Source organism: Anabrus simplex, chromosome 2 (genome assembly GCF_040414725.1).
Source record: "Anabrus simplex isolate iqAnaSimp1 chromosome 2, ASM4041472v1, whole genome shotgun sequence".
NCBI lineage: Eukaryota > Metazoa > Arthropoda > Insecta > Orthoptera > Tettigoniidae > Anabrus > Anabrus simplex.
In genome coordinates this window covers 377406354-377422513 of record NC_090266.1, presented here as the reverse complement: position 1 = coordinate 377422513, position 16160 = coordinate 377406354, and the positions used below count along the sequence as shown (strand labels likewise).

Genomic DNA, 16160 nt, shown 5'->3' with positions numbered 1-16160 from the left:
AAGCTGCCAAGAGATGACAGCGCTCTCCCTTGTCTTAGTCCAGTTTCATTTCTAAACGATTCCGCTTTCCAACCGGAATCTGAACGTTGCTGACGCAGTTGTTGTACACTGCTTACACCATTTCTACAGTTTGTGTACTGTGCTCAATAGCTGCAGTCGCTTAAGTGTGGCCAGTCTCCAGTATTCAGGAGATAGTGGGTTCGAACCCCACTGTCGGCAGACCTGAAGATGCTTTTCCGTGGTTTCCCATTTTCACACCAGGCAAATGCTGGGGCTGTATCTTAATTAAGGCCAGGGCCGCTTCCTTCCCAGTCCTAGCCCTTTCCTGTCCCATCGTCGCCATAAGACCTATCTATGTCGGTGCGATGTAAAGCCAATATAAAAAAAAAAACAGTTTGTGTACCCAGTCTCGTTTTTACCCTGATTTCCCACACCTTCTCCCTGGAAACACTATTATATGCCTTTGTTAGATCTATGAAGGTCATGACCCGATCCTTTCCAGATTCCCAACTCTTTTCCATTAATCGCCTCATGCTGTAGATTGGGTCCACTGTAGATCTTCCACTTCTAAAGCCATACTGTTCCTCTTGCAACTCTCCTTCTACCTTTCTTGTCATTCTACTCTCTAATATTCTTCCCAGTAGTTTTTCCACTTGTGATAAGAGTGTGATTCCTCTACAGTTATTACACTCTTTTATGTCCCCCTACTTAAAGAATGGTATAATTATTCCCTTTTCCCAGTCTTCTGGCACGTGTTTCAGTCTCCATATGAACTTTAACAATCTGTACATCCATTGTAGTCCAACAGGTCCAGCAGCCTTTATAATATCCAAACTAATTTCATCCATTGCTGGTGCCTTCCCCATTTTAATTTTACAGACTGCCAATTCATTGTATTGCCACCATCTCCTCTGCACAATTTCTCACATTCAGCAGTTTATCAAAGTACTTCTTCCATCTTCTCATTATTTCACCCGGATGTGTTATCAACTCTCCACCTTCCTCTTTCATCAGCTTTGTATAAACTCTTTATTTCCTATTACTTCATATATTTCCATACGGCATTCTTTTACTGCCAGCTCCATCTGTTTCCATCTTTTGAGTAAATTCTTCCCAACTTATCTTCTCTTGCTAGTTTCTTAGATTTCCTTTTATTATCAAGATACTTCCTTCTGTTTTCTTTTTTTATCTCTGTTCCATTCTTGCCATGATCTCTTCTTTTCTTCCACCTTCTCATTCCATCACGGTGTGTCCTTTTCTTTCCCTCTCATAGATGTTCTACCATAGGCACTCTCTGCTCCACTTACAAATGCCCTTTCAAATTTAGACCATTCATTTTCAATACAGCATTATGGTATCAACAGAATTTATTTTTACAGGGTATGAGATATTTGACCAACTTAAAGACAAACCAATCATGTTGATGCATTTTTGAAATTCTGCAAATAATGGTACAAACTTATACATTTACAAAACAATCATCAATGTGGTGAGACACAAATTAACTCTAAACAATAATCCAGATATGCATCACAATCACACTCGAGGCACAAGTCAATATTCTATCTTCACTCATAGACTCAAATTTTATGAAAAGGAACATACATACATATTTATGGGAATAAAATTTTACAATGCATTACCAAATCCCATTAAAACCAACCACCCTTTATCTCTACTTAAATTAAAATTAGTCCAACATTTAATATAAAGTATTAATGAATACTTCAACTGTATTAACTAACCTAACATATTAAGGGGTATCGTGTCTTAGAATATCGCACTAACTTCCATAGCAGTGTTTTGTATCTTCACATTCTGTGTATGTTCCATTTGGGGTCAATTATTTTTTACTATTGAATATGTTAAATTTTGTACAATTAGTTTGTATTTTCAAGCTTTGGATGTTCTTTAAAAATGATGTAATATTTCATTGTAAAACTTTATATTCTGTAATGAATATAAATAGATCTCTACACTAGCACCCATCTACAGTACGTTGCTAAATTACTTTCTAAAATGACCCTCCATTAACATAAAAACAGAAGTTGATAAAATGAATTTTTACTTGTGTAAGGAAGTTCCAGGAAGTTGCTTTGAACTGGGTTGATAGGTCTGTAGTTCTGCCAGTCTTCTGAAAAGTAAAGTATCAAACCAATGCGTTTTATGACTATTTCAGGTTGTCAAAGTTTGAATAAGGGGCAAAAAAACTACTACACAAATTTACCTGGAGATGACTGGGCCAAGCAGTTCCATTTCAGAATTTAGAGAACTGCACTGTGCCTCTGCATGGTGCTATAAATTAACAAGGAAAAAGTTATTATAATGTAATACAGTAATAAATACCTAACAATTTTAAATCATGAGCAAAAGCCTTGTTTAATTTTCTCGTCTGCAAAACTCATCATTTCAACATTCTGGGTCACAGCAAACATTTCCATAATCACTAACTTTATTCATATTATTAAATGTTAGACAATTCATTTATTGAAACCACCCACCGAACTCGATAGCTGCAGTCGCTTAAGTGCGGCCAGTATCCAGTATTCGGGAGATAGTGGGTTCAAGCCCCACTGTCGGCAGCCCTGAAGATGGTTTTCCGTGGTTTCCCATCTTCACACCAGGCAAATGCTGGGGCTGTACCTTAATCAAGGCCACGGCCGCTTCCTTCCCACTCCTAGGCCCTTCCTGTCCCATCGTCGCCATAAGACCTATCTGTGTCGAAGCGACGTAAAGCAAGTAGGAGGAGGAGGTATTGAAACCACCTATTCAATACTAGTAAAGTCTTTGGGACTATATCACTGTCATTATATTAAGTTTAAGTGTGGTACATGTTTTGTCTGTCATTGCAGGCATCAGCAGCCATGAATTCTAAATCCAAGTCAGAGCTCTGAGTGGATGCTATACTAGGATTATTCATAAATCAATATTTTCTATATAACAATTTGCACTGAAGTACAAGAACATTAAGGTCATAATTTGGAGTGAATACACCGTTCATGTCTTAAAGTTCTAATGTGACATCCAACTCATGTTCACATCCAATGGAAATAATACTCTAAGTGTCAACTCTCATAATGCCGATAATGAGAACGGCATGAAACATCTATACATTTTTTCAGCTTATTGGGAGATTAACTTGTACTAGAACTGTAGTTTTTAAGAATAGTTCTAGTACAAGTTATTTTAAGCCTAATAGTGATATTTGGATTTTCCAATTTAAGTTACATCTTAACACAACTGGTGGCACCGATTACGAAGACAGACTTTACTTTTGTCAGAACGTGCCTACTTTACTTATATTTTGGAGACAAAATAGATTTATTTCATGAGGTTGTAATAATTTGACAAGATACATAACCTGAATCTTACCTTTTGCTTCCAAGTAATAGCATCAATCTTCTCATTTTCTACGATATTTAGTACTTAGCTACGCATTCAATTAACTCAACATTTCTTCATGTGTGAAGTTTTCTGTCCTTCTTTTCTTGGCTGGAACTTCCATAATAATATAATAATTGTCAGGATGTAGCAGAGATATATCGAGAATGATCTGGTGATGTTAATGTTGAGCGCCGAGTATATTCTAGCACTTTTGAGAATGTGGGCTGCCAGCTGGTATATGTGCGAGCACAAGAGTTTGTTGTTTGTCAGTTTTATGCAAGAAGTCCAAGTGTAAGCATTGTATGTACTTAAATCCTCTTTTTAAATAGCCTACACTATTCATTTTAAAATGGGTAGGAGAGCATGGTTAAACAAAAGGAATATAATGTTGTTGGTTATTTCATAAACATTTTATTTTGTGAAGTTGGACATGGCTGAAATCACTATACCGGTGTTTGATGGCGAGGGTTATGTGAACCGGAAAAAACAAATAATAATGTATCTGAAGATGAAGAAATGTTATAAAGCAGACTAGTGAAGTGAATAACCTACTGAATTTATTTCTCGCCACAAACATGACTGTTCTACCCCTCAACGCTACTAATCACGTTCATTACTCTGACCGCACAAGTCATACCTTAATTGACCTTCTTGTGACAAATCAACCTCAGAAAGTAATTAAACACGGACAGATCCCTGCTCCTGGCATCTCTTCACATGATCTATTGTACATGTGTTACTCTACACGAATACCTAAGTACAAACCACGCTACATTACAATACGAGACTTACGACATATGGACCGGAATAAACTGCGCCATGATGCATGTAACTTGCCTTGGGACAGTATACGTAATTTTCAGAACATAAACTCTAAAGTAAACAAATTCAATTCAATGGTACTGGAAATATTTGATAAGCATGCAAAAAAAAGAAACAGGTAAGAATCACTCGCCATTCATCCGGGTGGCTAACGGCCGAGATAAGATCTGCTATGGCCAGTCGTGACAAACTGTACAGACAATACAAACTGAAGCATGGTACAGATGATTTTGAGCGGTACAGGATTCTGAGAAACAGAACAAAGCAACTAATTAGGAACTCTAAATATAAATACTTTCAGGAACTGATGAACACTAACAGCCCGAGACAAAAATGGAGTAAATTACGTACGTTAGGTATATGTAAAACCGTAGAACAACATGTACCAAGCATATCACTAGAGGCTTTAAATGATTATTTCGCACGGCCAAGAATAGCCTCTAACTCCTTCCCTAAAAGTTCACTACCCTTGTTTCAACAGCATTCTGTGCATGAGCAATTCTCTTTTAGAAATATCACTTCGAATGAAGTTAAAGGTGTGATATACTCTATTACATCTAATGCCACAGGTAATGATGACATTCCTATATCGCTGATTAAAGATATCTTGGGAGCTGTTCTGCCAATACTAACACATATATTTAACTACTGCCTGACAAATGGAGTGTTCCCAGATGTTTGGAAAGATGCACTAATTAGACCCATCCCGAAGAGCTCCAAGTTAGATTCTCCTTCAGATTATCGACCAGTATCCATCCTACCACCCCTATCCAAGGTACTTGAATGCCTAGTTCACACACAAGTTACTGAATACCTTACCAAGCATTCCCTCCTCAAATCCTTCCAATCCGGCTTCAGGAAAGGACATAGCACTGCGACAGCTTTACTACAAGTGACAGATGATATTAGACGTGCAATGGACCAACGGGACGTGACTGTACTGACATTATTAGACCTCAGTAGTGCCTTTGACACTGTCAACCCTCAGTTACTACTGCACAAACTTCGAGAACTAAATTTTAATAGTGTGTCGCTTCGGTTCTTTTCCTCTTATCTTGAAAATCACCGGCAACGTGTGACAGTGGGAAATATGACTTCAGGGTGGCAAAGTAAGACCCTCAGTGTCCCTCAGGGGTCGGTCCTGGGACCACTGTTATTTATCATCCAAATTAATGATATATCGAAAGCTCTTAAATTCTGCAAAGTGCAAGTGTACGCAGATGATGTACAAATTTACTGTCATTCAAAACCGAGTGATATTGATACTGCAATTACTAAAATAAATTCCGACCTAAAACATCTTAGTGACTATGCAAATGAAAACAGTTTACTAATAAACCCGAATAAAACTCAAGTTATTATTATTGGTACCAGTAAAAACCTATATTCCCTTAAGCAACGGGACATCTCTCCAATAATTTTAAACAATGAAATCATACCCTACTCTACTTCAGTGACTAACTTAGGAATTATTATGACTGAGACCCTAAATTGGACTCAACAGGTGTTAAGCACATGTAATAAAGTACACAAATGCTTATATCCTCTGAAGCGTTTCTGCAATGCATTCTCGGTTCGACTTAAAGTACAACTAATTCACTCTCTTATACTACCTATACTTGACTATTGTGACACTGTGTTGACTGAAATTACCTGCGACAGTAACAAGAAACTTGACCGGAGCCTCAACAGCTGCGTAAGATATATATTTAATCTGCGATATGATGCTCACATATCACCATATTATAACGAATTGTCGTGGCTTTGAGTGCACCAGCGCCGTGAATTTCACATGTTATCACTTCTGCACAAAATACTTTCCACTAATACTCCCAACTATCTTTCTTCACCTTTTTCTTACCTCTCTTCATATCATGACCACAATACGAGATCTGGCTCCTCTCTTACCATACCTGTAAACCGCACTGCTGCTTACAACCGCTCCTTTATAATCTCTGCGTCCAGGGCATGGAATTTGCTACCTGCGAACATTAGGGAAAATCCCTCTCATCGCAAGTTTAAAGTGGCGTGCCGCGAGTATTTGTTGAGTAGATCCTGCTGACTTGCTGGATAATTGTTGAGTGAATGAAAGAATGAATGGGATGAATGAACGGATTATTGCAGTGGATTTTACTTTGTGTATTTTAAAATTAAGGATTCTTTTGTTGTCATTTTTAATATTATTACTATTGTTTTTGCTATTAATATTATTTGTTTTATTTGTATTTGTAAATACTGTATAAGTTATGTACATGTACACTATACTCGTCTAGCGGTTAAGTGTAAGAGACGGCCTTGAGCCCTAACTTCGCCACCAATAAAGGCATTATCTATCTATCTATCTATCTATTTATTGAGCTTTCACAGCCCGTACTTACAGACATGATATACGCTTTTGGGCATAAGCCGTGTCAAGAAAATAAGGTGAAATTCTTTATGTTTTGCAGAGAACTTTGCTCCTGCATCTTCAGAAGAAAATCTCGACTGTTCACGAGAAAGGCTTCTCAAAGAATGAGGTTTGAATTTAGACGTTCTAATCAAAGTGGAAGTTGTACATTCATTCATCAACAGATGGCTCACCGGACGTGGTACAGCACTAGCGTTCAAACCAGAAGCTGATGGAACCGTCAGAATCAGTCTGAGAGGGAGTCACATAACAGGAGTATACGCATATGAAAGTATGACATAGAAAGAAGCCTGGAATGAAACATCTGGCAATGAGGAATGTACAAATTTGGAAAACACCAAAACGAAATAACAATAGTGAAGGGCTGGCAACCACGTATTACTTAAGTGGAAGCCAGTATTCCTGTTGAAACTGTTACGATTTCTACGTATTTCCACAACTTCCCATATAATCCCAGACCTATAGTGTCTAGTACGGGTAAGAGCTCGAGCATCTTGGAACACGACATCATGACTCGATGATAGAGCGTGCTCAGCTACTGTTGATTTGTCTGGCTGGTTAAGATGAATATGGACTTCCTATGATCATAAAGATGATGTTCCCCTCAGACCTAATATTAGTGCGATAGGGTCTCCTACGTATGCTCTGGCTAAATACCTAAGCAAATTGCTTCAGCCACATGTAGGACGTACTGAATAATACGTTAGGGACTCCCTGTATTTCGTCAACAAGTTGTCAACCATAACCCTCCAACCTAATGCACTTTTGGTGAGTTTCGATGTGGAGTCCTTGTTCACTAAAGTTCTGAGAGACTCGGTCATGTCTCTCATTGAACATCTGTTCCCTGAGGACATTACTAAGCTATTTTACCACTGCACGACTTCCAGCCATTTCTTGTGGGATGGGAATTTTTACCAACAGATGGACAGAGTGGCTAAGGGAAGTCCACTTTCACCCGTAGTGGCTAATTTCTTTATGGAGCATTTTGAGGAGGAGGCTATTGCTTCAGCGCCCATCAAACCTATGATTTGGCGGAGGTATGTTGATGATACATTTGTGGTCTGGACAGAAAGAAGGTCCTGAGAAACTTCATCTATTTCTAAACCACCAACATCCTTCAATTAAATTCATTATGGAGATGCAGTCGGATGGATACCTTCCTTTCTTGGATGTTCTAGTAAGAAAGAAACCGGACAGCTCCTTAAGACTATCATAAGACTATCACACAAATCATTATCTTCATGCAGATTCTCACCAACATCCAGCACAAAAACAAAGCATTCTCATGACACTCACAAAGAGTTAAGAATTAAGAACTAGTGTTAGGTTTAATGGTCCACCCAATCAATACACTACCGAGCTTGATAGCAGCAGTCGCTTAAGTGCGGCCAGTATCCAGTATTCAGGAGATAGTGGGTTCGAACCCCATTGTCGGCAGCCCTGAAGATTTTTTTCCGTGGTTTCCCATTTTCACACCAGGCAAATGCTGGGGCTGTACCTTAGTTAAGGCCACAGCTGCTTCCTTCCCACTCCTAGCCCTTTCCTGTCCCATCGTCACAATAAGACCTATATATGTCGCTGTGACGTAAAGCAACTTGCAAAAAAAAAAAAAAATCAATGCACTTCACTTTACAAGTGAAAACTATTTCATATTTAAATATATTAAACATACTCTGGAACATGTTTCATCTATTTTAAGACTTCTTCGTCTCGTAACAGATGACGATACTCATTGTCACTGTCTAATAATTTAAAAAATGGAAGAACCCATATCTTTTACTAACTGTTTGAGAATACACTGTGTTGTTGTTAGAGTCATCAGACCATAGACTGGTTTGATGCCGCTCTCCATGCCACCCTATCCTGTGCTAACCTTTTCATTTTGACATAACTATTGCATCCTACATCTGTTCTAATCTGCTTGTCATATTCATACCGTTCTTACCGCCTACACTTCCTTCAAAAACCAACTGAACAAGTCCTGAGTGTCTTAAGATGTAGCCTATCATTCTATCTCTTCTTCTTATAAAATTTAGCCAAATTGATCTCCTCTCACCGATTCGATATCTCTTCATTCATGATTTGATCTATCCATCTCACTATCAGCATTCTTCTGTAACACCACATTCCAAAAGCTTGTATACTCTTTCTTTCTGAGCTAGGTTATCGTCCATGTTTCACTTCCATACAATGCCATGATCCTGATGAAAGTCTTCAGAAACATCTAATTCCTATATCAATGTTTGAAGTGAGCAAATTTCTTTTCTTATGAAAGCTCTTCCTTGCCTGTGCTAGTCTGCATTTTGTCCTCCTTACTTCTGCAATCTTTAGTTATTTTACTACCCAAAACAATATTCATCTTCTACCTTTAATACTTCATTTCCTAATCTAATATTTCCTGCATCACCTGCCTTCGTTCGATTGCACTCCATTACTTTTGTTTTGGACTTATTTATTTTAATCTTGTACTCCTTACCAAAGACTTCGTCCGTACCGTTCTTCTTACGAATATTGCTTTCAAAAGGCAAGGTCTGGAAAGAAAGATATATATATATATATATATATATATATTTAATGGGTTTAAAACCCTCGGAAATTTAAGAAATGAGTTTCCGTCACGAATGCATGATGTAAAAGCTTACCATCAAAGTTGGTGAAACTCCCTATAGCTGGTTCACATCTGAGCCTGACAGACAATTATGGCAACCCTACGAATGACATCATAGCACGAGTACAATGATTATATGATGAAACCAAGAATTGTGTCCAGGTCCAGGATGGAAGGTCAGGTTGGTTCGAAACAAAGAGTGGAGTCCAGCAAGGAAGTTGTCTTTCACAACTCTTCTTCATAATCATAATGAAGTTTTAAAGGCAGTTAAAATAAAAGAATCAACAAATAATGCCCTAGTTTTTCTAATGATGTAATGATATGGGGTGAGATTGAAGCAGAAGTACAAGCTCGACTAGTTCTTTGGCACAAAGTTTTTAAAACCTTAGGTCTTCATATCAGCAAAACCAATACAGTTGACTTGGTGATCAGTAGTATCTCTCCATTTTTTCATCTAAGAATTGGAGATGAAGAGATAGATATTGTAGACAACTTCCAGTACTTAGATAGTGTTCTGTCTTCAGACAATACCATACAACAGGAGACTAACAGCAGAATACAGAAAGCTTCCACATTCTATCACACTGTACGTCAAGTACTTTGGGGTGAAACATTTCTATTCATTTTCAATATCAGCTTGTAAAAAATATATCTGGTACCTATATTGTACCTGACAGGACATGAACCAAGGACAGAAGGGATAAAGCAGAGTCCATATTTCATTGTCTGTGAGCAAGCTCATGGGAACTCGAAGCGTAGAGCACTGGAGTGGTGTGCCCAAGCCACCGAGAAGGTAGAGAGGGGACTTTAGTATCATGAACGAGGGAATTCCTGAGCCAAAAAGCGGAGTTTCACTCGATCACAAGATCTCTGCGAGAAGAGGGAGAGGTATGTTGTCTGACAGTCGAAATCTCAAACCCATACTCAAACACATTGTTTCCAGGATAGTACAATTTAAGGATTTTAATGATAATGCCCTGAACATGAACTGAAAAAAAGCAGTCCTCAATAGTTGAATTTACAAGGGCCTGTGAAACACTTTATAGTGGCAATATCCTAAAGAAAAGAGAAAAGTGTTATGTAAGAGCAAAAAGTTCTGTAGGACATCTGTCAAATCTCCTAAAGCCACTTGACACAGGAGAAGAACCAAGTGACAGCAGAAAGAAGGGGACAGATATATTACCAGATTGTATAATCGAACCTCTTCCAGAATAGTTCTAACAAGCTTGTAAGATTACTGGTCACCTGATTGCCGCATTGTTTCATCCATAGCGCCCCATGAAAAGGGGGAACTCAATTTTGAGACGGGAAAATTAGCTGGAGTTTGTAGCTTAGGAGATAAAAGGAACCAGAGACTCTTTCCGGGGATAACCTGACTGGTCTATCTCGTGGAGGAAACACTTACGCCCCTATGTCCATGTTTGGGAAAATCTTCCTTTGTTAGATTGACCTTTTTTGAAAAAAGAAAAAATAAATAAATAAATAAATAAATAAATAAATAAATAAATAAATAAATAAATAAATAAATAAATAAATAAATAAATAAATAAATGAATGAATGAATAAATAAATAAATAAATTCAGTAACTGTGATTAATACAGAACAAAAGAAGCTGATATGAGACCTAGTAAATCATGTCAGAATGTACGAACACTTGTAGAAACCAACTGCAGAACAGGGTGGCATTTAAATGAAGCGCATGTGAATTGCGATCTTCTGAATGAAGAATAAATTTGTGTGTCTGTTCCCAGGAAATAGGATTTTGATACACGTATGACTCAGCACCATGAATCATTGGGGCAGCGACAAGATGCTGAACCAAGAATCCATGGAGTTCAATGCCAGTGAAATGCTGTGGTAAACTCATCACTATGAACTCCTGGGAGCTCGAATGGAGATGAGGCAATGATTAGAAAAGGCTGAGTACCCGATTGTTTATTATTGCGTCATCATGTCGTGCGAATTGTCTTAACACAATGCTGTCCGCTCACGTATCAATACGTGCTTGCAAGCATGGTGCTCTGCAGCCGATCACGTATGAATACGTGTTGGTGCAAGTCTGTCTTCTGATGCCATCTAACGGTTATTGAGGAACTATTTCGAGATTATCGTTGATGTACCTAAATGGTAGAAAATCTCCGCTTCTTTTAGTACTGGCTTTGCCCGTTTTAGTCCGTCAGTGGCATTTGTTTTTGCCTTCGAATATCTTCCGTGTATCCATCAATGCTAGTAAAGAAAAATGGCAGCGCCGGTAAACAAAACCAATGGACTGACTAGTGGTGATAGTATACATGAATTATACCCTCATAATTTGTCATATGTTTCCCGTGATTGTGAGAAGAGTGAATATGAATTGTCTAATGATAATTCTAGTGCCAGAGAAAGTGATGCGGTGAATGACACGTTTATTGCACCATATGAACAATGACCTGTTCCTTCAGATTGCACAGATGGTCTAGATATAAGTACTATTGATAACATTCTCCCTATTTCTGGCAGTGAGTGGCCTAACGGGGTATTATACTGTTTTTGTAGTCTTTCTCGTGGACGCCTGGCGTTAAAATTTCGCCGAGTGAACCTGAAAATATAGGTTATGATGTCAAGTTGTTCATTTGTAATGATTTGTTGGCGTATATGGTGGAGGAATCAAACAGATATCATTACTAGAATGAACCGAAATATAAAATCTCACCAAAAACATTAAAGTGGACAGATATAACTGTAAATGGACCCAAAATTATTAAATTATGATACCCTGCAATAACTCTATGTCTCTGCCAAAACCTTCCGGCCACAGGGGCCAGTTATACGTCAGATGGGCCGGACAGCAATGCGTTAATTCTATAAATATTAAATGACAGGACTAGATTTAAGGATGCCTGAAAAACAGGGCCTATAAGTATGTTACGGGTGGTTTGAGTGGTTAAATTCATTTTTATTTCAGTGTAAATATACATGCAGATTTGTTTGAGAATATAGGTGATTTTTATTTCTAGGATAAATTCATGTTTAACATCTGTGAGTTGTATATATAGGTTTCTTTTAATGATAACACACGTGTTTTAACTATAGATGCCTGTAGTTTTGGGGAAATATATTACTGTGGTAGTATCAGCGTTGGTTTTGTAAGATTACGGCTGGGAGGGTACAGCTTTAATGCAGTGCTCATGCGATTGTCATTTTGCTTAGATATATTTAAGTTGGCAATTAAACTCATTGGCTGAATGGTCAGTGTACTGGCCTTCGGTTCAGAGGGTCCCGGATTCGATTCCGGCTGGGTCAGGGATTTGAATCGCTTCTTATTAATTCTTCTGGCTAAGGGACTGGGTGTTCGTGCCCATCCCAACACTCTCCTCTTCACATTCAGACAACATACCACACTACCAATCACCACCGAAACAAGCAATAGTGATTACATCCCTCTATATAGGGTTGGCGTCAGGAAGCGCATCCAGCCATAAAACAGGGCTAAATCTACATGTGCGACGCAGTTCATACCCGCGACCCCACACATGTGGTAAAAGCAGTAGGAAAAGAAGAAGAAGATATTTAAGTTGGGAATTAGAACTGGCATTCAAGTCTGAAGTATAATTTGCTTGCGCATGTCTTGATGTAGAACTAGCCTTACAAGTAAGCATGACGTTAAGAACAGAAGATGTCGACTAGGTCCGAACATAAGCTATACATGTCCGCCTCCGTAGCGTAACGGTTAGCACTGCTAGCTACCGTCCTCAGAGGCCTGGGTTCGATTCCCGTTACTGCTAGAAATTTAAGAATGGCAGGACGGGTGGTATGTGGTTAAAATGGTACATGCAGCTAAACTCCACTGGGGGTGTGCCTGAAGAGAGCTACACCACCTCAGGATGAGGACAAGAGTTACCTCTTTATATTTTTTTTTAGCTACAAATTTTATTGTTGTACCGTATTGAAGTGCAATTATAAGAAATAAATTGACAATACAATATGTCAATTAGTCTTGGGACTAGTTTCAGCCACAAAGTGGCCATCTACAGCCAAAATAAAAATTAAACAAATCGTGTGATAACTAAAACATATGTATGTAAGATAATGTTGCAGGAATAATTATACGATTAAAATACAAATAACAACAAAAATTAAGGTTGCGATCTTGTGAAAGATGTCTTTAAATTGAGTTAGGACCTCAGGCAATGAAATAAATCTGGAAATGATGGCCATAATTTGGAAGGTATAAAAAAGAAAAGAAATAAAAAAAGGAGAAAAATTATTTATGAGACTCAATTCTAGTATGAAATATGCAGTACATCTAATGTCTGATGTAGAACAAAACACTGACATGCTAGAGGAAGCAGGCAGGCCATGGAAACAAAGAAGTGGGTAGGGAACAAAGCACTGACAAGCTGTAGGAAGCAGACTATGGAAGCAAAGGATAAGGTAGGGCGAGGAGGCGAGGGGGATAGAGAAAGGAAGGGGATCAGAAGAGGGGAGCAAGGGGAGAAAGATAAGGGGTGTCTAAGGTGGGGCTGTAAAGGATGTGGAAGGAAAGACAGCTGCTGAGAGGGAAATTTAAAGAGATTATAAAAGAAATAATTATTTTTATCTGAGGAATTAAAAGGCCAAATAAAATGTTTGATTTCTCTGAAATATCATTTAGATTGAAGTTAGGATTGAAAAACTGTTCCAGTTGGATAAAACGGTTTTCCATAATGTTGAGCAGGGGGCCGTTTTCTTTAAGTTTGAGAATTTTCATGTCTTGGTTGATATTAATGAACTTATGGTTAGTATCACCCATGTGCTGTCCCATGGCCAAAAATCTGTTATATTTCAGGGCGTTAACATGCTCTAAGTATCTTGTACGAAAGCTCCTACCTGCCAATCAATCAATCAATCAATCAATCAATCAATCAATCAATCAATCAATCAATCAATCAATCAATCAATCAATCCTGATCTGCATTTAGGGTAGTCGCTCAGGTGGCTTCAGGGCTTACGACAGTGGTGTTCGAACCCACTATATCCCGAATGCAAGCTCATAGCTACGTGACCGTACCCGCACGGCCAACTTAGTGGGTAGTTTCTTTTCCACGCCATACCAGACCACCAACGATATTACCAACATCTTGCTTCAATGAAACACAGGACAGCAATTTTTCAATTCAAGTGAGGCAAAAGTAACTGTGCCAGAGTGAGTGGCTCAGACGATTGAGGTCCTGGCCTTCTGACCCCAACGTGCCAGGTTTGATCCTGGCTCAGTCCAGTGGTATTTGAAGGCTCTCGTCAGCCTCGTGTCAGTGGATTTACTGGCATGTAAAAGAACTCCAACACCTCGGCGTCTCTGAAATCCGTAAAAAGTCGTTAGTGGGATGTAAAGCTAATAACATTATTATTAAGAGTAACTGTAGTTACAGTGAATAATTAGCCTCTTATTTCCTGGGTTGTAATTACCAGATATATTACATTTTTAGTAGGAATGTAATTCATTATTTAACGATTATAGAGTTTTTTGTTATTTCTGTGAGCTATAAAAACGTGACACTGAAAATGTTGGTGCAACACCCAGCTTGAGATATCACCAGCCGCCACTGCCTGCCGCATAAGGATTGCAAAAGTAGCTACAATACCTGTGCACCTTTATAACATTATAGTTAGTGTTTGAAGAGCTATGTTTGTGTTTGTACTTAGGTAATTCAAGCCAACAATATTTACATAGATAATGCCATTTTAAGCTTAAGATGACTGCTAGTAACAGCTATGACATTCCCCTTTTATGCTCTTTGCAAATGTACATAACCTTATGGTTTTTATATATTGTGTACTCATTTGGGGCACTCCTGTAACACTGGTCAGGGGCGTAATGAATGTGATACAAGCCACGACGTCCTGGGTTCAATTCCCTGCTCCGCCACGAATTTAGGAGTGGACAGAGTGTGGTACCAGCCTCGTGTTGCCAAGCGGTGAATACTAGGAGCAGAGAAGAGGAACTGGCTGCCCTATCTCATGGAAACTCCCGACTTAGTATGTCTCATTGAGATTCCAACCAAACTTTAGGCAGAGCACTAAACAAGCAGATTTTATTTAAGAATGACATATATATAGTGATTGAAATTCATTACCAATAAGCATATATTTCTCTTTGCTTTCTGTTGTACCTTGATCACTATGATGGTGAAAATGGAGCATGAGGTGATGCAAAGGCATTGATGATTTCACTGTCATCAGTGGATCTAAACTTCCATATTTGTTGTCTGCCTCTGTAGCAGAATGCTTAACACTATTAGCTGCCATCCTCAAAGGCCCAGGTTTGATTCCTGGTACTGCCAGAGACTGGAGAAATGGCAGGAGGGCTGACATGTGGTTAATATGTGACATCCGGCTCATCCATTGGGGGTCATAGAATCGTAGATAGTTCTTCATTAAGTTTTAGCTTGGAAAATGATCATTCGGTCGAAGAAACAGTAAAAAAAAGAAGCCAGAAACAGCTAAAACACTGCATTTTGGACAACGCTTTGAAAAGAAAAAAAAGAAAAAAAAAGCAATAGCCTCATGAACCTCTGTAGCTGATGTAACGAAGCTAACAGTAACAGAGAATTTTCCTTCGGGAGATAGTGGGTTCAAACTCCACTGCCAGTAGCCTAGTCCTTCATCCTGACACATTTCATTTCATCACTTTTTTTTAATTATCAAATTCTTTTATTTTTATATTATGTTAGATTGCCCCAAGTCTTTGCCAATGCCCCAGCTCCTTGCCAAAAATGTAGCTGATGACAATGCTTCTTAAAAATTATTTTGGTAGCAAGATAAATTATTAGCTGCATTCTGAGTAAGAGAATACACTTTATCGAGCTATACATTTTCTGACTAAAATTTATGATGCTAAATTAATACATTATATTATCTTTGTTTGCTACACTATCTGAACAATGGATTCAGACTTTTCTAATTGGTTTTTCAAACCAACA

At 38.4% G+C, this 16160-nt stretch overlaps 1 protein-coding gene across 5 annotated transcripts in view; it reads right to left on the bottom strand.

The window, feature by feature from the left end:
- Drep4 (DNA fragmentation factor-related protein 4) overlaps positions 1-16160 on the bottom strand; it is a 247298-nt gene that overhangs the window by 68339 nt on the left and 162799 nt on the right. For 4 of the 5 annotated variants that reach the window (XM_067140797.2, XM_067140794.2, XM_067140795.2 and 1 more), the window contains one exon: positions 2069-2134. The exons of the other annotated variant lie outside the window; for it this stretch is intronic. In XM_067140797.2, coding sequence (XP_066996898.2) covers positions 2069-2134 — 66 coding nt within the window. The remainder of the gene's footprint in view (positions 1-2068; positions 2135-16160) is intronic. 5 annotated transcript variants of the gene reach the window in all.